This window comes from Microcaecilia unicolor, chromosome 3, assembly GCF_901765095.1.
Source record: "Microcaecilia unicolor chromosome 3, aMicUni1.1, whole genome shotgun sequence".
Taxonomy (NCBI): Eukaryota; Metazoa; Chordata; class Amphibia; order Gymnophiona; family Siphonopidae; genus Microcaecilia; species Microcaecilia unicolor.
Genome location: NC_044033.1, coordinates 364,379,986 through 364,400,548, shown reverse-complemented (window position 1 = coordinate 364,400,548; position 20,563 = coordinate 364,379,986). Strand labels below are relative to the sequence as shown.

Sequence of the window (20,563 nt, the reverse complement as noted above, 5' to 3'; positions counted from 1 at the left end):
AAAAAATGCGGCACCGCAGGCAGCCTCGAAGCATTGGCTGCTGGCTCTGTGCAGGCTCCTCCCGTCTCTTACATCACTGCCCCTGTAGCGAAGCAGGGGCAGTGACGTAAGAGACGGAAGGAGCCTGCAGAGCCAGCAGCCAATGCTTCGAGGCTGCGTGCAGTGCCGCGTTTAAAAAAAAAAAAATTTTTTCTTCGTCGGGTTAGCGACGCGTTGGCGCTCAGCTCAGTCAGCTGAGCGCTTCTTCTTTTTGTAGCGCCGGCCCTGCTGCTCATCAGGAAAAGCAGCAGTGGCCGGCAATGGGAGCTGGGGCTGGTGGGCCTGAATGGGAGAGGGAAAATGGATGGCAGGATGGGGAGAAAGAGGGAAAAATGGAAGGATGGGGAGAGAAAGAGGGAAAACAGATGGGAGGATGGCAGAGAAAGAGGGAAAATGGAAGGATGGGGAGAGAAAGAGGGAAAACAGATGGCAGGATGGGGAGAAAGAGGGAAAATGGAAGGATGGGGAGAGAAAGAGGGAAAACAGATGGGAGGATGGCAGAGAAAGAGGGAAAATGGAAGGATGGGGAGAGAAAGAGGGAAAACAGATGGCAGGATGGGGAGAAAGAGGGAAAATGGAAGGATGGGGAGAGAAAGAGGGAAAACAGATGGGAGGATGGCAGAGAAAGAGGGAAAATGGAAGGATGTGGAGAGAGAGGGAAAACAGATGGCAGAGAAAGAGGGAAAACGGAGGATGGGGAGAGAAAGAGGGAAAACAGATGGGAGGATGGCAGAGAAAGAGGGGAGATGGATGAAAGGATGCAGAGAAAAAGGGGAGAGTGGAAGGATGTGGAGAGAGAAGGGACACTGAACAGAAAAGGGTAGAGAGATAGACACTGGTTAGAAGGAGGGAGAGAGACATTAGATGGAAGGATCAGGAGAGAGGGTGGAAGGATGGGGAGAGAAAGAGGGAAGACGCTGGACGGAAGGGTAGGGAGAAAGAGGTGACACTGGATAGAAGGATGCAGAAAGAAAGAGGGGAGACTATTGGAAGGATGGGGAGAGAGAGGGGAGACACTGGAAGGATGGGGAGAGAAAGAGGAGAGCTGCTGCATGGAAAGGGGGAGTAGTGAAAGATTGGAGAATAAGAGGAAGGGGCATGGGGAGAACAAGGGTGAGAAAAAGATGAAAAGCCATAAGTAGATGAAGGAAATTAAAGAATGGATAGTAAGAATGAATTAAATCTGGACACAGAGAGAGGCAGAAAAATATTGAAGAAAGCAAAGAAAAAGGAGAGAAAAATGACAAATGGCCAGGAAACCCTGGCAGAAGAGTTAAACGAAAGAAAGCAGAATCTAGAGACACAATGAGACAAAGTAAATGGCCATACAACAAAGGTAAAGAAAATAATTTTATTTTTAATTTAGGATAAAGTAATATGGTGTTAATAAAGTTTCAGAGACCAATACTTCCTTCCTTAGGTCAGGAGAGGATACCGTAACAGCATTATACTGACCTGAGGCAGGAGGTTTTGGCCTCTGAAAGCTCACTGAAAAGGGTGTTAAGGCTATTAAATAAATTGTCTGAAATCTGATGCACTGAAAAGCAGCACTTTACCCTGTGTGACAAATGCATCTGAGTGTGACTACATTTTGCTGGGGGGGGGGGGGGGGTACAGAGAAAATTTTGTGCCCACCCACTTTGGGTTCAGGCCCACCCAAAATTGGCAGTCTGGCTACGCCACTGCTTTTGGGCTCAGCCCCCAATTCTCAAATCAGCCATCTGGCTATATCACTGCCACGGAGGTGGGAATTCAGAAAAGAGCATGAGAATCTACTGCCCCTCTCCCCACCATTTCTGCAAAATATCACATATTTTGGATTATGAAATAAAAAATAAAATAAAACCCTGAGTATAAGATTAGATAATGGTACCTTTTCAGTGCACTAAATAATTTTTGGACTAGCTTTCAATGGTTAAAACCTTCTTTCTCAGGTCAGGACAGTATACTATATTTTGGAAGCTTTATTCTTCAGTTGCAGCCTCTTTCTTTTGTCGGCTTTTTACCGATTGAACGTCATCTCTCAGCGGTTTCCGTAACAGTAAAAAAAAAAAACCAGAACGCCCATTTGAAAAAAAACAACCAACCCCCCCCCCCCCGCAAAAAAAAAAAAAAAATCATAGGTTATGTGGGTATGGATGGTGTACAATTTACAAATCTATTAGCAGCGCGGACCCTTGCACAACAGACAGATTTGCAGGAGCAGTTTCGGTAGGTACCAGAGCGTGCACACTTCTCTTCGAGCATCTGATCCAAGAACAGGCAACGATTAGATCTAAAACATCCCTTCTAAACTCCCCGACCCCGCTACACTGAGCGCGCGGCGGAATGGGGGCAGACTGAGAGCGAGGGATTGTCGCGCGCACTCGCAGCGTTGCCGGAGTCAGGAAGTGACGTCTGCCAAGGAGCATAAACACACCGCTGCGGGACCCTAGTAACGGAGAATGCTGCCCGGCAGCAGCAGGAGTGTGCGCATTTAGCTACTCCAGTCCCACTCTGTTTTATTATTATACTATTTTTATTTTATGTGTGCGCGAGCCGTTGTCGGTGTCGTCTGGCCTTGGTCACTGCAACCTGCTCCGGGCTTTATGTGAGTGCAGTAGAGGCCAGTGAACTCGGGCGTGGGAAAATCTCCGCTTTCCTTCCCTTTGCCTTGTAACAAGGGGCGGCCGGGGGGGGGGGAGGGATGGAGAGGCCCCGGGACACGAGAGAGAGCCCACCGACGCCCCACTGTCCCTGATGACCCACCCCCGTGTCTCGCTCCCAGTGGCGGTCCCTAAGCAGCTGTCACGTCCGCTCCTCTTTAGTTCTGTGCTTTTCTGATTTTCTCCTCTCGGACAGCGGGTTACCCACTACCCTCGGTGCTTTTCTTAGCCCAGGAGCCCTTTGCTGTGAAGATGGCGACGGGAACGAGCTGGCAGCATCATTACAGCGGCTCTTGCAATTCCGGAGCTGCTAAGTTTGGTTCCTCTGCTTCCCATACCATGGCTCACCTACCGGGCACGAGCATGGAGTATACTTCAGAGCTGCACCTGAAAATGAGCAAGAAGATAGCCCAGCTGACTAAGGTATGCGAAGAACCACTGACGGCAGCTTGGGTTTCTGTGTAATAGTGTTTTGTTGCACCTTGTTTTCCCATTGGTGAGTAGGATTGCAGTCTCTTGTGCCAGACAGAAGAGAATAGATTTAAGATTTTGCTGGCAAAAAAGGTTATCAATAGAAATCAAACAAAATAAAACATGGAAAAGAAAATAAGATGATACCTTTTTTATTGGACATAACTTAATACATTTCTTGATTAGCTTTCGAAGGTTGCCCCTCTTCCTCAGATCGGAAATAAGCAAATGTGCTGGCAAAAAAAAACCCACGGATCTAATCCAGGCATGCAAGGCAAGGTCAATAACACCCTGTTTAGAATGAACCCTAAGGATGTAATGTTCTGAAGTTTTGTGCATGTACATTTTATTTGTGCATGTACATTTTGTGTACTATGTACCTACCCCTTGAGAAGCAATGAAGCTAAGTTACAATTTAAGTAACTTTTTAATTGAACAGCATGCTTTTGGAAATAGATAAAAGCTTTGTTTACTACCATCTCACGATTTCCACCGTAAACAGAGATGCTAGATCTACTTATTCTAAAGGAGATCCAGAGGATCTGTCAAATTTGTGCATTGGCGTAGAGTCTGGTAGGGTGGCAGAATATTTTTTAAAGGGGGGGGTCCTCTGGTGAGCGTAAGAGCGTTTCTCACTGCTGGGTCTGCTACTTTATCTCCTCCAGGACTGGCTCAAACATTAAAGAAACGGTGCTGGTTGAGCCCAGTGAGCACAGGTCCCCACTGAAGAACCTCATTGTCCTGCCACCCCACCTCCGAGGCACACTTCAGTTAGGGGGGGATTGGGCGTGGGACGAAGCAGAGCTTCAATATGGATCTGTGGTGACGTTTCTTTCATTTGGTTGGTCCAGGAGGTAGGGAGGGGGGCAGGGACAGCAGTAGCGGACCTGGCATAAAGCAGGGAAAGGGGATATAAGCTGGCCAATGGCGTTGGGTGGGGGGTTTGAAGATGGAGGGGAAGGATAGAAGCTGGCCATCGGGGGTGGGGAAGGGTTGGAGATGGAGGGGAAAGACAGAAGCTGGTTGGGGGGGTGAGGGTTGGAGATGTAACGCTGATTGAAAAAACAAAAAATTCCAGAGGAGATCCGACAAATTATAGACCGGTGAGTCTGACGACGGTACCGGGCAAAATGGTAGAGACTATTATAAAGAACAAAATTACAGAGCATATTTAAAAGCATGGATTAATAAGACAAAGCCAACATGGATTTAGTGAAGGGAAATCTGTCTCACCGATCTATTACATTTCTTTGAAGGGGTGAACAAACATGTGGATAAAGTGGAGCCAGTTGATATTGTGTAGCTGGATTTTCAGAAGGTGTTTGACAAAGTACCTCTTGAAAGACTCCAGAGGAAATTGGAGAGTCATGGGATAGGAGGTAGTGTTCTATTGTGGATTAAAAACTGGTTAAAAGATAGAAAACAGAGAGTAGGGTTAAATGGTCAGTATTCTTAATGGAGAAGGGTAGTTAGTGGGGTTCCCCAGGGGTCTGTACTGGGACTGCTGCTTTTAAACATATTTATAAATGAACTAGAGATGGGAGTAACAAAGTTATTCAAAGTCAAATCACAGGAGGATTGTGAAAAATTATAAGAGGAGCTTACGAGACTGGGAGACTGGGCATTTAAATGGCAGATGACGTTTAATGTGAGCAAGTGCAAAATGATGCATGTGGGAAAGAGGAACCCAAATTATACCTACTTCTGCAAGGTTCCACATTAGGACCAAGAAAGTGATCTAGGTGTTGTCGTTGATGATGCGTTGAAACCTTCTGCTCAGTGTGCTGCTGCGGCTAAGAAAGCAAATAGAATGTTAGGTATTATTAGGAAAGGAATGGAAAACAAAAATGAGGACATTATAATGCCTTTGTATCACTCCATGTTGCGACCGCACCTCTAATATTGTGTTCTCAAAAAAGATATAGTGGAATTAGAAAATGTGCAGAGAAGGGCGGCGAAAATGATAAAGGGGATGGGATGACTTCCCTATGAGGAAAGGCTAAAGTGGCTAGGGCTCTTCAGCTTGGCGAAAAGGCAGCTGGGAGATATGATAGAGGTCTATAAAATAATGAGTGGAATTGAACGGGTAGACGTGAAGCGTCTGTTTACGCTTTCCAAAAATAGTAGGACTAGGGGGCATGTGATGAAGCTACAAAGTAGTAAATTTAAAACAAATCGGAGGAAATGTTTCTTCACTCAACATGTAATTAATCTCTTGAATTCGTTTCCAGAGAATGTTGTAAAGGCAGGTTAGCTTAGCAGAGTTTTAAAAAGGTTTGGACGGCTTCCTAAAGGAAAAGTCCATAGACCATTATTAAATTGGACTTGGGGAAAATCCACTATTTCTGGGATAAGCAGCATAAAATGTTTTGTACTTTTTTTGAGATCTTGCCAGGTATTTGTAATCTGGATTGGTCACTGTTGGAAACAGGATTCTGAGCTTGATGGGCCTTTGGCCTGTCCAAGTATGGCAGTACTTATAGGAAGGATAGAAGCTGGCCAATGGGGAGGGGGGGGGGGGCTTGAAGATGGAGAAGAACAGAAGCTGGCCAATGGGGAGGGTTGAGGATGGAGATGGAGGGGAAGGATAGAAGCTGGCCAACAGGAGGGGTTGAGGACGGAGGTGGAGGGGAAGAGCAGAAGCTGGCCAGTGGGGGGGGGGGGGGGGGGGAGGTTGAGAATGGAGATGGAGGGGAAGGATAAGAACTGGCCAACGGAGTTGGGAGGGTCGAGGATAGAGATGGAGGGGAAGGATAAGAACTGGGCAACGGAGGTGGGAGGGTCGAGGATAGAGATGGAGGGGAAGGATAAGAACTGGCCAATGGAGGGGGGAGGGTCGAGGATAGAGATGGAGGGGAAGGATAGAAGGTGGCCAACATGGGGAGGAGTTGAGGATGGAGATGGGAAGAATAGAAGCTGGCTAACAGGGGGGGAGGGTAGGTTGAGGATGGAGGGGAATGATAGAAGCTGGCCAACGGAGGGGGGAGGATGGGTTGAGGATGGAGATGGAGGGGAAGAATAGAAGCTGCCCGGGGTGGGGAGGGTAGGTTGAGGATGGAGATGGAGGGGGAAGGATAGAAGCTGGCCAATGGGTGGGGGGGGGGGGTTGAGGATGGAGATGGAGGGGAAGGATAGAAGATGGCCAACAGGGGGAGGAGTTGAGGATGGAGATTGGAAGAATAGAAGCTGGCCAACAGGGGGGGAGGGTAGGTTGAGGATGGAGGGGAATGATAAAAGCTGGCCAATGGAGGGGGGGGGGGGGATGGATTGAGGATGGAAATGGAGGGGAAGGATAGAAGCGGGACGAATAGAAGCTGCCTGGGGGTGGGGAGGGTAGGTTGAGGATGGAGATGGAGGGAGAAGGATAGAAGCTGGCCAGTGGGTGTGGGGGGGGGGGGGGCAGGATGGAGATGAAGGGGAAGGATAGAAGCTGACCAACTGGGGTGGGGGTGGGTTGAGGATGGAGGAGTAGGCTAGCAAATAGCCAATGGGGGGAGTGAGGATAGAAATGGGAAGGTTAGAAGCTGGCTGGCCAATGGGGGGGGGGGGGGGGTGAGGATGGAGGAGTCGGATAGATGCTGGCCAACAGAGGGGTGTTTGAAGATGGAGGGGTCGGATAGAAGCTGGCCACCAGGGGGGTGTTTGAGGATAGCCAACAGAGGGGGTTGAGGATGGAGGGGCAGTATAGAAGCTGGCCAACAGTGGGGGGGGGGGGGGTTGAGGATGGAGGGGAAGGATAAAAGTTGGCTATCGGGGGAGGGTGTTTGAGGATGGAGGGATCGGATAGAAGCTGGCCAACGGAGTGTTTGAGGATGGAGGGGGGGTCAGATAGAAGCTGGGGGAGGGGTGGAGGGAGAATCTGAGAAGGATGCCCAAGGAAAATCTTTAACCATGCTGTCCCAATGTCTTTGGGCTAGATGTGGGGGCAGTGTAATGCTTTTTTTTTTTTTTTGTTATTTATTTGGATTTGAAGAAATTCAAGTCAAGGCTGTGTACAGTAGGAATAAGTTAAACATACATAATAGACAATTACAGCAGTAAAGGTATTCAAATAATACAAAGTATGATATAGTATGCTACATTATTGCAATATCAACATAATACACAAACAATAAAAAATTTTAATAGACAGCATAGCATGTAAGCAAAATGGAACATATAGATAGATAACAGAAAATAAGGGGACTAATTTTAAAGAAAATTGCAAATGAAGTCAGAAAGGTGCTTGAATATTATTTCAGCTAGGGTAGGAGTGGATAAGCATGTCCTGTTACAGTATGAGCAGAACTAGCAAGTTAGTTTTCCATAGCACAGGCAGCTGATCAATCCAGTAACTGGTGGGTTATTTCTGTCTACCAGCAGGTGGAGATAGAGATATACTGGCTGATTGAGGGGCTGGTCATCCAGTATAACGCACCACAGTTTAGTAATCTCTGTCTCCAGCAGGTGGTGGATGGCTTTTCACCAGCTCTTGGATTGGGCTACTGTTTAGCCAGTTTGGGTCTGGGGGTGACTGTTTTTTGGAGCCATCTTTGGAGGCATACCTGGTTCTCTGGGTTCCTGCTTCATCCTGTGTGCCCTTGCCTTCCAGTGCCTTAGTTGACTGTTCCCTTCGTCACCACTTTAAAAAAACAAAGTTTACTGGTCCTTCCTGCAGTGGGGTCCTGCCTTAGAGCCTGCGATGCCTGTTTGGCAGAGGGTTGGTGTCTGGGAGGCACTGCCTCTGTCCAGAAAGCCTGTTCCCGTGGTGTGACTTTCTCTTCCTTATCTGTCCAGCAGGGTGTGTGCCGGGAAAATGGCAGTGGTAGTTAAAAGATGCTTCCGCTATGGGAAAAGGAAATCACCAGCGGAACTTAGCATTGCGGGCTATTCAGATGCCTTGGCTCCCAGGGAAAGCGTTGCTTTGGTTGAGGCTTCTGTTTCCCATGCTGATGTGAGCATGTGCATCATTTTCTCTCCTGCCTCAGATGCAGATCCCGCTAAACAGCTAATGGTGGTTTTCGGAGCCCTTGCGCGATTCGGGGGATTTTCCTGTTGGCGCAGCTGGGGCGCCTATTTCTTCTCTTGTGGCTGCTTCTGGGAACTCCTCTGGGGCTGGGGGCGTTGGGGATTCTTTTTCTCCAGAATTTGTTCTTTTCCTACATCAGGCCTATATGTTGAAAAGGTCTCTGCCTCTATCTCAGCTCCAGGATGGTTCTTTGCCATCAGGGGTTCCTGTTGTGGATTTGGGGTCCGGTTCTCCTGTTTCTCCTGAGGATCTGACTCAGAAGAGGAGGCGAGTCACCTTTCTCTTGGAAGTGGCATTGTTGGGCCCCAGTTCTCCTTCTCCTTCGCTTTCTGGAGATTCACTCTGGTCCTCTCGGGTGGATGAACTGGAGGAGGGCGAGTTGTGGCTGGAGGAACCTGATGATCCTACTGCTGTCCGCGTGTTTCATAGGGATGAGCTGCCGTCCCTTATCTCTAACGCGCTAGCAGCTTTAAATATTGCAGACCCTGATGCGCAGGCTTTTGCTTCAGTCAGTTTTAAGATGGCCAGCATGATGAAACCCTCTAAGGTGTTTCCCATCTACGAGGCCATCCAGGAACTTATTTCAGCTCAGTGGTCAGACCCTGAGGGGACCCTCAAGATAGACATAGTAGTAACATAGTAAATGAAGGCAGATAAAGACATCAGATAAAGGCAGACAAATTTGTTCTCACTACGGCAGTCGCCAAAAAGACTACACCTCTGGTAGAAGGGGGTGTAGCACTTAAGGATATGCAGGATCGGTGCATGTAGGCCTCCCTCAAGCGTACTTTTGAGGTTTCTACATTGGTTCTTCAGGCCTCGATTTGTAGCTTTTATGTGGCCAGGGCTGCCTCAGTTGGCTTGAGCAGAGCTCTGACGTGGGTCCCGTGTTGAGGTCCCTTGTACCCCACATGGAATCAGGCCTAGCATATTTAGTTGATGCCCTTTACGACCTGGTCAGGACTTTGGTCAAACAGATGGCATTGGCAGTGTCTTCTCACCGGTTATTGTGGTTTCACCATTGGACAGCAGATTTGGCCTCCAAGCAAAGTCTCACTCTGTTGCCTTTTCGGGGCAAGCTTCTCTTTGGAGAAGAAGATTTTAAAAGGATTTGGGGGACTCAAAGGGTCAACGTCTCCTGGAGGACAAGTCCAGAACTGCAGTGCACACCGGACCTCTGTGACCTCATCTAAGAGGGGCTCTCCGTTATTGCCCCAGTCACACTGCACCCACTTTCCAGTGCCCCTGTTTTTAGCAGCATTCTTCCTTTCGAGGGGATAAACAGTCCTCAACTAATTCCACGTGTCCAGGAGTTGCAGGCTGTTTTCAATGATGGGGCGCTGATCCAATCTTCGGTTATCCAGATAGGAATTCATCTGACTCTCTTCTACGAACAGTGGGCCAAGATCACTTCAGACGAATAGTGGGCCAAGATGTCCTCCGACCAATGGGTTCTGGATATTATCGGAGATGGTTAAAAGCTAGAGTTTGCTTCACCCGTCGGAGATGCATTTTTATAGTCCCACTGTGCTACCGTCTCCAAGAGGGCAGTGGTTGAGGCCACTCTTCATTTCCTGTTGGAGCTGGAGGCAGTGGTGCCTGTTCCGTCTCGGGAGGGCGGTATTCCATTTATTTTGTGGTGCCTTGGAAAGGGGGCTCCTTTTGTCCTATCCTCGATCTTCGCAAGCTGAACCAAGTTCTTGCTAGTTCGCCACTTTCGTATGGAAACGCTGAGGTCTGTTGTGGTGGCGGTTCACCTGGACAACTGGCTGATTCGGTTGGACTTGGTTCAGGAGAGTCGCAGGGCCACCGACCAGGTCATGGTATTGCTGCAGTCTTTGGGCTGGGACCTGAACCTGCCCAAGAGCCACCTAGTGCCTTCTCAGTCCTCGGACTACCTGGGGGGCACATTTTGACATGGATCTGGGCTAGGTTTTCTTGCCAGAGGAGCAGTGAGTCAAGCTTCACTCTGATTTTCAACCTTCTCCGGGTGTCAAGTTCCCGGGCTTGTGACTATATTCAATTGTTGGGTTCCATGGCAGCACACCTGGATGTGGTTCCTTGGGCGAGAGTGCATATGCATCCTCTTCAGTCGTCGCTGCTGAGCAGATGGTCGCCGGTCTCTCAGGATTATTGGTGTCGGCTTCCATGGTCTTGGTGCAGTATGGCCTGGTGGCTTCATGGCTCCCACTTGCTGAGGGACATTCCTCTTGCGTCTCCGCAGTGGGTGGTCGTGGTTACGGATGCCAGTTCTGATGAGTTGGGGGAGGCTAATTGCCTCCACAATTATGCACAGGGGACTTGGTCGGCGATGGAATCAGCTTGATCAATCGCCTAGAGCTGCGTACGGTACTGTACAATTTGAGGGCGTTTCAGGATCTGCTGATGGACAGGGCAGTTCGAGTGTTTTTGGATAACATGACAGTGGTTGCTTACGTCAGTTGTCAGGGGGGCACCCAGAGTCTGGTGCTTGCTGCTGAGGCGTGTTGCTTTCTCCTGTGGGTGGAAGTCCACCTTCAGTTCCCGTCAGAGGCTCACATTGCGGGTCAGAGCAATATGCGAGCGGATTTTCTCAGCCTGGATCTGGCAGAATGGGAGCTGTCCGCAGAGGCATTTCTACTGATTTGCCGCAAGTGGGGCATGTCTCAGATGAGATGGCAACTCAGTCCAATGCCAAGGTTCCCATCTTCTTTAGAAGAAGGAAAGAACCCAGGTTCTTCTCTTTCCCTAGCCTGAGTCGATGCTTCTGTATGTCTTTCCCTCATGGCCCTTGATCGGCTGGGTTCTGCTCAGGATTGGGCAGTTCTGGGGAAGAGACATCTTGGTAGCTCTGGATTGGCCTCAATGCCTTTGGTATGCAGACTTAGTTTGACTCCTAGTGGAGCAGCCCTTTTGTCTTCCTGTCCGTCCCTGTCTTCTTCATCAGGGGCCGGTTCACATAGATGATCCCTGCCACTTTGGTCTTACGGCCTGGCTATTGAGCGGTTGCATTTGAGGAAGAAGGGCTATTCAGATGAGGTAATAGCTACTTTATTGTGGGCATGGAAGCGATCTACCTCAATAGCGTATGCCCGTGTTTGGAGCACCTCTGTTATGTGGTGTGAGGCTCGCACGTGGTCACCCATCCAGGCCTCAGTTTCCCAACTCTTGGTCTTTTGCAGGATGGTTTGCTTTGGGTTCAAGTGGCGGCCTTGGCCTGTTTTTGAGGCTGAATATGCGGAGCTTCCGTAGCTGCTCATCCAGATGTTGTTCATTTTCTGCAAGGAGTGCTTCATTTATGTCCTCTGTTGCATTGACTGTGTCCGGCCTGGAATCATAATGTAGTCCTTTGGACACTCCAAGGGGTGCCTTTTGAGCCCTTGTGTAGGAGTTCTGACAAGAATCTTACCTTGAAGATGGCTAAGGCTATGGCTTTGGCATGTAGGGTGTCAGAAATTCAAGCCTTATGTCGACATCCTTTCATGCAGTTTTCAGAGTTGAGAGTCACTCTTTGTACCGTGCCTTCCTTTTTGCCGAAGGTAATCTCGACTTTTCATCTCGGCCTATTTTTCTTCCATCTTTTCGGGAGAAAGATTATCCCACGGATTTCTGGAATTTTTGGCTCTTGGATGTTCACCATGTCCTCCTCCACTACTGTTAGTTGTCTAATGAGTTTTGCAGTTCAGATCATCTCTTTGTGCTTCTTTCGGGCCCCTGATGGAGTGAGGCAGCTTCCAAAGCTATGATCGCCAGATGGCTCAAGAATGCGATTTCCTCGGCTTATCTTTGTGTGGCTGGGTTTCGCTGGAGCGCATGCTACTCGGGCACAATCGGCTTTGTGGGCAGAGACATTTGTGCTGTCACTGGATGAGATCTGTTGGGCGGCTACTTGGGCGTCTTTACACACTTTTTCTCAGCATTATAGAGTGGATGTTGCTGCCAGATCAGGTGCTTCCTTTGGAGTGGCAGTGCTGGCTCAGGGGGTGACTGCTTCCCTCCCTCTCTAGGGATTGGTTTGGTACATCCCACCAGTTACTGAATTCATCTGCTGCTTGCGCTAAGGAGGTAAAATGTATGTCTTACCTGATAATTTTCTTTCCTTTAGCTGCAGCAGATGAATCTGGGATCCCTCCCTTATTTTTTCATCACAATATTTTTTTCTCTGCTGTTCTGTTTTCAGCTTCGTTTAAAAAAAAAAAAGATACAAAGAAATGGAAGGAACAATGGATTCAGGTTTTGCAGATTTGTCAGTCTGTCATTCATTACATCTCTGCTATGACTGCTGCGGCTCATAGTGGTGGGGAAGGTTTTCTGGTTTGTTCCTGAGCTCTACTTGGCTGATGGAGGGGCTGGTCATCCAGTATCACTCACTACGGTTTAGTAATCTCTATCTCCACCTGCTGATAGACGGACATAATCCACCAGTTACTGGATTGATCTGCTGCAGCTAAAGGAAAGAAAATGATCAGGTAAGACATAATTTTACCATTTCTTCCATTAAAGGCCTGGGTGAAGAGTAAAGCTTTCAACTACTTCCTGAAGATGACTTAGTCTGGAATACCCCCTGAAAGGCTTCATTTAACACAAGTGTGGAACTAGTCTGGAGAAGGCTCGCTAGTGGGTGTCATATCACATGATGTCATAGAAATATGATGCAGATAAAGGCAAAATGATCCATTCAGTCTGCCCATCCGCAACATCCATAATGTCCTCCTCTCCCTAAGAGATTCCATATGCCTGTCTTGAATTCAGACACAGTCTTTGTCATTTGTAGAGGGTGTAGTTAGGGATAGTGGCCAACCAAAACTTGTTTTTTCAGTTTCAGCCAAAACTGAAATCAAAAGCTCAAGTTTGGTTGTGTGAATGTGAACCAGTGAGGGCCACTAGTAATTGTCAGAGCTTGCAGTCCGCATCCCTCTACTATACCCACAATATCCAAGCCAGAATATAAATTTAAATAATGAAAGACTATATTTTACTTCCAAGCAAAGTAGCCTCCACACACACAGACTGCAGTTAATGAAAACTGAAACAAAAAGCCACAGTGCTTTTACAGTGGCTGACTCTGCGCCACACTTGGAGTGACAGTTGATGTCATAAATCCATAGAAAGGCTAATTCCTAAGAAGCTTGCCATTTCAAATTTACAGGCTTATATCCCTGCTAAAATTTTGTATCAAAAGCATTTTTTGAGCACTCTATTTACCATATAAACTATTGTGCAAGATCATAACAGCATTACTTGCAATTGCAGTGCAAATAAAAAGATTACAAAGAGTAGCCCCTTCAGGACTAGCTTACTATCCCTGGTTATCTTATGGTGTAGTCAGGGCAGAAGCAGTGCCCATCTCACAGTGACCATTTTGAGAGCAGAATTGGAATGGGCAGGAGTAGCTGAGGATTGCTCCTGTCCAACTATGCCTCTAAACTACCATGGATTGTAAGATAGGCCCAGGTGCGCCTATTGGTAGGGGGGGAGACACTCGAGGGAGTCTTGGAGGAGGGGGAAGGGGAAAGAGAGAGAGAGCGAGGAAGTCGAATGGGACAAAGTGCAAATTTTTGGCTTCCACCAAAATTGAATACGTGACTGAATATTTAAAATAACTTTCCAGTGGAGGCTGAGTCTGAAACCAAAACCAGGCAGAAAAAGGATTTTGGGCCTGTTTTGGTGCTGTAATAAATTTGGTTGACCTCTAGCATGGGATACTTCTTGGGAGGACCTTAGTGACGTTGAAGGTGTGTGGAGGGAGATCCTGTTCTTCAACTACTCTGTGCCATTTATTGAAGGACCTTGAAGATTAGATATTCTTGCCCCTAGATCTCTTATCCCGCCTTCCTACTTTACTATCTACAAAGAACCATGGTTCACTGCCAGTGTGCACCGCCTCAAACATCAGTTGAGGCAAACTGAACGCAGATGTATACATCTTCGCATCCACAGGGCACTCTCAGCCTACAAAAGCACTGCTGCCGCATATGTCAGCCCTTAGAAGTGCTAAAAAACCCACTGTTATACCAAGAAGATCTCAAAAGACCCTAATACAGCCGCTGTATAAGGTGCTCAAAACACTTCCCCCAGTACCTGTCTGACCAATAAGGATATTACCCCTACGTCCTTTTTAGCCACCCACTTCAAGCAGAAAATTCTTACTTTATGTCAGACCCTACCAATTAGCTTAACCCCTAGCCACTCACATTTCATCACTACTCCAAACTCGCCATGCAGTACTGTCTGTCATGGTTGTGGCCGTGCCCTTATGTCCAGACCTACTGTTTCTCTGTATCTAGCTCTGTGACCTCCCCAGTTTCCATTTTTTCCTCTTGTTCGTCGTCTTGTTAGCCAAGCCTTGCTTTGGTATCCCTGAAGCCAAGCCTTGCTTTGGTCTCCCTGCTTCTGCTTCATTTCCTACTTGTGACTTCATCAGCCTACGCCTGTATAAGGACCCAGGGAACTTTCCTGCGTTGCCTTTGCAACAGGTCTATTTTCCTTTTCTTGATTCTGAGGGAACTGGTCTTCTTGTTATGCTGTGCCTTAGGGCACAGCCTTGAGCCCTGTGTGAGTGGTTTTGGTTTGAATCTATATGGATTACTTCCCTGTTAGGTTTGCTGTGTGGGTTGTTCTGCTTAAAGCTCTCCTCTGTTTCTATGTGTGTGTTGTTCTGCTTTAAACCTGTATGGATTACTAGCCTGTTAACTTTGCTTCCAAGCAAAGCCCTGTTCTGTTTTTCTGTGTGTGTGGTTCTGGTTTGAATCTGAATAGATTCCTTCCTTGTTATCTAGGCTCTCCAGCATAAGTCTGTTCAGTTTCCTTGTATGGTTTCCCTTGTTACCTTTCACTGTTCAGAGAGCCGGTTGTTGCCAGCCCAGCTGCTTTCTTTAATTACTTTGCTTGCCTAGCTGCTTTTTTTTTTTTTATTACCTTGCTTCCATGCAGCTGGGTGTGCTCTGTCTCTGCCAGCCTTTCCTTTCCCCTACCCAGCCGTGTGCTGGCTGACTTCTGGTAAGAACATTGTTTTTTCCTTTGTTTGCTTTAAACGTTTGACTTCATTGTAAGCCCTGCTTCTTTCTGACATGTTTTAGAAGCAGCCCTTCCCTTTAGCCTGCTTTAACTCTGTCTGCTGTGTCTGTCTCCTGATTCTTGTGTGCATTCCTCCTTATCTGATTTGTGTATGTAAAGGCAGCTTTCCCTATTTGCTTGCTTTCCCCTTTGTCTCTGTCTGTTATTTGACTCTGTGGCACAACCTTGTGTATTCTTATGAGTGGCTTCCCTTTACCTTTGAGTCCTGTGTGGCCAGCCTTGTGTATTCTTGTGAGTGGATTCCCTTTTCCCTTGAGTGCTGTGTGGCATAGCCTTGTGTACGCCTATAGATGACTTCCCTTTACCCTTGAGTGCTGTATGGTACAGCTAGAGTGTTCATGAGTGGCTTCCCTTATCCTTGAGTGCCATGTGGCACAGCCTTGTGTATTCCTATGAGTGGCTTCCCTCCTGTGAGTGGCTTCCCTTTTTTCCCTTGAGTGCCTGGTGGCACACCCTTGAGTATTTCTTTGAGTAGCTCCCCTCTTCCCTGAGTGCTGTATGTTACAGCTTAGAGTGTTCCTTCATGAGTGGCTTCCCTTATCCTTGAGTTTTGTATGGCATAGCCGTGAGTGTTCCTTTGTGTGGCCTTGTCTTGAGTTTTTCCTGTGTGCTTTCTGTTTGAGTTCTCTCTGTGAGGTTTCTGGTTGTGTTTGAGTGGATTGCTTTTTCGTTTAGCTATGACTACTAGCGTAGCCTTGAGCGGTCTCTCTGTGTGGCACAAGTAGGCCATTCTTCCATTTAGTTGTGTCTACTAGCACAGTCCTGTGCATCCTCTCTGTTGAGTGGGTGGTTCTTCTGTTTGCAGTGACTACTAGCTCAGCCTTGAGCTGCCTCTCTGTGTGGTTCTTCTGTTTGCAGTGACTACTAGCTCAGCCTTGAGCTGCCTCTCTGTGTGGTACGAGTGGACAGCTAGTCCCAGCTCAGCCTTGAGCTGCCTCTCTGTGTGGCACGAGTGGACAGCTCTTCCATTTAGCTGGGACTGCTAGCTCAGCCTTGAGCTGCCTCTCTGTGTGATGTCTGTTTGACTTGGGACTTGGTTAGGACTATTCGTTTATAGCTATGGTTCTAAGCCCAGTCCCGTGCTGCCTCCCTGTGTGGTTTTCTTATCTTTTACTCGTGGTTTCTACCATGTGAGTCTAGTGGGGTTGTCTCTCCCCCTTCAGTTTCTTTGTGCCTGTGTGTAGGGTCTTTTGACCCCTTGTTTAGTGCCGTATGTGTGCATTGCTTGAGTGTACTTGCTCAAGAGATTACGTTCTATTTCTTTTCCCTTCCCTCTGGTATGATTCGGTTCCAGTTCAGCCATGAGGCCCGTACGCTTGGACTCTGTATGAGTGGGTTCCGGTTCGGCCGTGAGGCCCGCCTGAGTAGTCTGTCTCCCTTTTCTGGTGGTGCTTGTTGCTTGTTTTGAGAGTGCTCTGTCTATTTGCCATGTCTGGTATCCTGTTTATATTCAGTGCCTGGTTCGCCTCTGCTCTGTGCCTCCCCAAGGGCTCACCATCCTGGGTTCCGTGACAGAGTCTCACAATTTAATCTCTCAAGAGGCCAATTGCTCTGAATTATTCAGTCTATGAGACTTACTACTGCCCCTCAGGACCCTATCCCATCTAGCTTTATTAAGTGTTTTTTGGGCACTCTCCTTCCTATCCTGTTGTCAATGATTACTTCCAGTCTTGTAGATGGCCATGTACCTACAACTTGGAAGGCTGCCACCATAGAACCTAAGCTGAAAGACCCTAGAAAATCAGTTAGTGACTGGTAATTATCACCCCATTGCCAACTTCTCTTTCACATCTAAGATTTTGGAATGTGTTGTCCATACTCAATTGCTGAATTTTGTGAAGTCACATCCTTACCCAAAACAGACTAGCTTTCGTCAACACCCTTTTGGGCATCACCACATACATTCGTTATCATCTAGATCGCTCCATGTTCGTTCTCCTTTTCTCTGTTGATCTATCTGCAGCCTTTGACATGCTAGACCACTCTCTTCTTTTTCACTGGCTTCACCAGATAGGTTTGAGGGATACAACACTAGCATGGTTCTCTTTCTACCTGTAATCCCCCATTAAAATGGAGATTGCTAAAGATCATGAGAGAACTCTCCAGAGTTACTGGGGGGAGGGCTCTAAGGTTGTAGGTGATAAAGGATCCAGCCCAAGGGGATGGGTCCCTGGGTAAGTTGCAGAGAGAAATGTTTCTGGTTGTTGAATAACAGTGTTGGAGGAGTTAGAGTTAATAAATAATGTTGATGGGGAGTTCATGAGGTCTTTGGTTGCTTGTACTCTCACCAGGACCCTTGGAGGAGGGGGGAGTCCTGGATGGGTTCAAGAAACAAGGTTGACCAAATAGGTGGTTTCTGCAAATTCCAGCATTAACTATGAGAGGAGGAGAGCTCCAGGTGGGAAATAGGGGATCCTGTCCTGGGAGCAGGATCAGTGAAGAGCTTTTCGGAGCCAAAGGTGGTAGCCCGGAGAGGTATTCCTTTTGGGGGAGAGGAGTGTGGACAGACAGGGAGGTCTGATCCAACGGAAGATCTGCTTGTTGCACAAGTGCTGCAGGCACAGCTTTAGATTGTTACATCCAGAAGGGATGGGTATGGACAGTACGTACTGTAGGATTATAATTTGCATTAAAGGAGATACACCATATCCCTAAATTTGATCTGGATTTATAATTTGCATCTAATATCAAGCTGGATTACAGATGAGTGTGCCCTGAGCTTCTGGATGGCCTTCTGCAATCGTGTGCATCGGCATTGGGGGTGCTTGCGCCTACCCTGTCTCCCATTGTGGCCCCACTTGACCCTCGGCCTGCAGTGCGGCCTCCGATGCCGCATGCGATTACAGTTTCGACTGCCACCCAAGCTGGCACTCCCTCAACGTCAGTGGAGGAAGCTTTGCCTGAGTTGAGGCGGGAACGGACCTCGACGCTGATCTCGAGGACATGGCTCCTCCACAGCGAGGCAGTTCATTCTTGACATTTCCACCAGGAGGTATTGTCTAACACTAAAGAGGAGCGCTCCTGGGATTCAGAGGAGGATCCAAGGTACTTTCCTCAGATGAGTCCTATAGAATTCCCTCTGAACCCTCCCCTCCATCTTGTTAACTTGTGAGAGGATTGTGAAAAATTACAGAAGGACCTTATGAGACTGGGAGACTGGGCAGCTAAATGGCAGATGACGTTTAATGTGAACAAGTGAAAGGTGATGCATGGGGAAAAAAGAACCCAAATTATAGCTATGTCATGCAAGGTTCCACATTAGGAGTTACGGACCAAGAAAGGGATCTGGGTGTCGTCGTTGATAATACACTGAAACCTTCTGCTCAGTATGCTGCTGCGGCTAGGAAAGCGAATAGAATGTTGGGTATTATTAGGAAAGTTATGGAGAACAGATGTGAGGATGTTATAATGCCGTTGTATCGCTCCATGGTGCGATGGCACCGTGAGTATTGTGTTCAATTCTGGTCGCCGCATCGCAAGAAAGATATAGTAGAACTGGAAAAGGTGCAGCGAAGGGCAACAAAAATGATAGCGGGGATGGGACGACTTCCTATGAAGAAAAAGACTAAGGATACTAGGGCTTTTCAGCTTGAAGAAGAGACGGCTGAGGGGAGACATGATAGAGGTATCTAATATAATAAAAGGCACCCTCAACGTTCTGAGGACAACGTTCTGAAGTCACTCAGACTCCCAGAACGGTTCGTAAGTTCGTGGTGGTGAAGCCACTGAACGACTTGCTGCCCCGCCCTCGCGTCAAACGTCATGACGTCGAGGGCGGAAAACCAACAGAAAAATGAAAGCAGGGACCGCATCAAGGAAGGGGGAGGAGTAGGGAAACATGCGGAGCGTGTTTCCCTACTCCTCCCCCTGCCAAGGAAACGCTGGCTACCAACCGCGCCGCGCGCTCCTCAGGTAGCCCCGCCCCGACCGTCCGAGCACCACTCTCCCTCCCTCCCAAGTTCAGCGACGGCGACGTGGTGGGGGCGCTCCGCCCCAGATGTCAGCAGGTGGGGGGGTGCTCCGAGTCCTCTCCCAGCAACGCGCGACGGTGACGTGGTGGAGGCGCTCCGCCCCAGATGTCAGCGGGTGGGGGGTGCTGCGAGTCCGCTCCCCGCGCTGTCCTGCCTTTAAAACCCAATTTGAAGCGCTGGAGTAACAGGCAGCAGCGCCTCGCGTCTGCCCTTCTACTAAAAATCTCTTCGACGACGTCATTGGGCCTTCCCACATTGAGTCCCGCCCTCCTCTCAGGTAACTTCCAATTACCGCGAGGGCGGGAGGGACTCAGTGTGGGAAGGCCCAATGACGTCGTGGAAGAGATTTTTAGTAGAAGGGCAGACGCGAGGCGCTGCTGCCTGTTACTCCAGTGCTTCAAATTGGTTTTTTTTTTAAGGCAGTGAGGGTGGTGGGCCTGGGCGGCAGGAGAATGGAGCTGGTAGGTGGGGAGGGACTCAGATGGGAGAAGGGTGTGGGGCTCTCAGGTGGGGGGGAGGGGGTTCTCAAATGGGAAGGAGACTGAGGTGGGAGGGGTTCATGGATGGGAGAAGCAGAAGGGGGTGGGGAGGGGGTTCTTGGATAGTTGAAGGGGACGGGTGGGGAGGGGACTGGGGTTCTTGGATGGGAGAGACTGGGGAGGGGGTTCTCGGATGGGAGAGGACTGGGATTCTTGAATGGGAGAAGGGGACTGAGGTGGGGAGGGGGTTCTTGGATACTTGAAGAGGACGAGTGGGGAGGGGACTGGGGTTTTTGGATGGGAGAGTGGGGAGGGGGTTCTTGAATGGGAGAAGGAGACTGAGGTGGGGAGGGGGTTCTTGGATGCTTGAAGGGGACGGGTGGGAAGGGCACTGGGGTTTTTGGATGGGAGAGACTGGGGAGGGGGTTCTTGAATGAGAGAAGGGGACTGAGGTGGGGAGGGGGTTCAAGGATGGGAGCGCTTCATGAAACCCCATACACACACACTCACTCTCTCATCTGGCAGCGCTTCCTGTACCCCCTGCCCCCCCCCCCCCCCCCACACACACACACACTCCCTCACTCTGTCATCTGCCATTGCTTCCTGAACCCCCCCCCCCACACACACACACACATACTCACTTACTTTCATCTGGCAGCGCATCCAGAATCCCCCACACCCCTCTTCTTCCAAGCTGAACCCCTCCAACACATCCCCCCCACCCCACACACACACTCTCTCTCTCTCTTCTTCTCCTCCAGCACACCAATTGCTTAGGTGCAGTGGCAGCAATCTCAGACACCAGAGAAAGAGGGGGGCCTGACACCATAGAGAGAGAGGGAGGGAGGGAGGGAGGGAGGTATCTCTGTCACACACACATACACTCTCTCTCTC

At 48.7% G+C, this 20,563-nt stretch overlaps 1 protein-coding gene across 1 annotated transcript in view; it reads left to right on the top strand.

The window, feature by feature from the left end:
- Window positions 1-2,742: 2,742 nt before the first annotated feature.
- FAM184A (family with sequence similarity 184 member A) overlaps window positions 2,743-20,563 on the top strand; it is a 306,691-nt gene continuing 288,870 nt past the window's right edge. Inside the window, exon 1 of the mRNA XM_030198559.1 lies at window positions 2,743-3,107. Within this exon, the coding sequence (XP_030054419.1) occupies window positions 2,937-3,107 (171 nt within the window). The 5' untranslated portion in view covers window positions 2,743-2,936. The remainder of the gene's footprint in view (window positions 3,108-20,563) is intronic.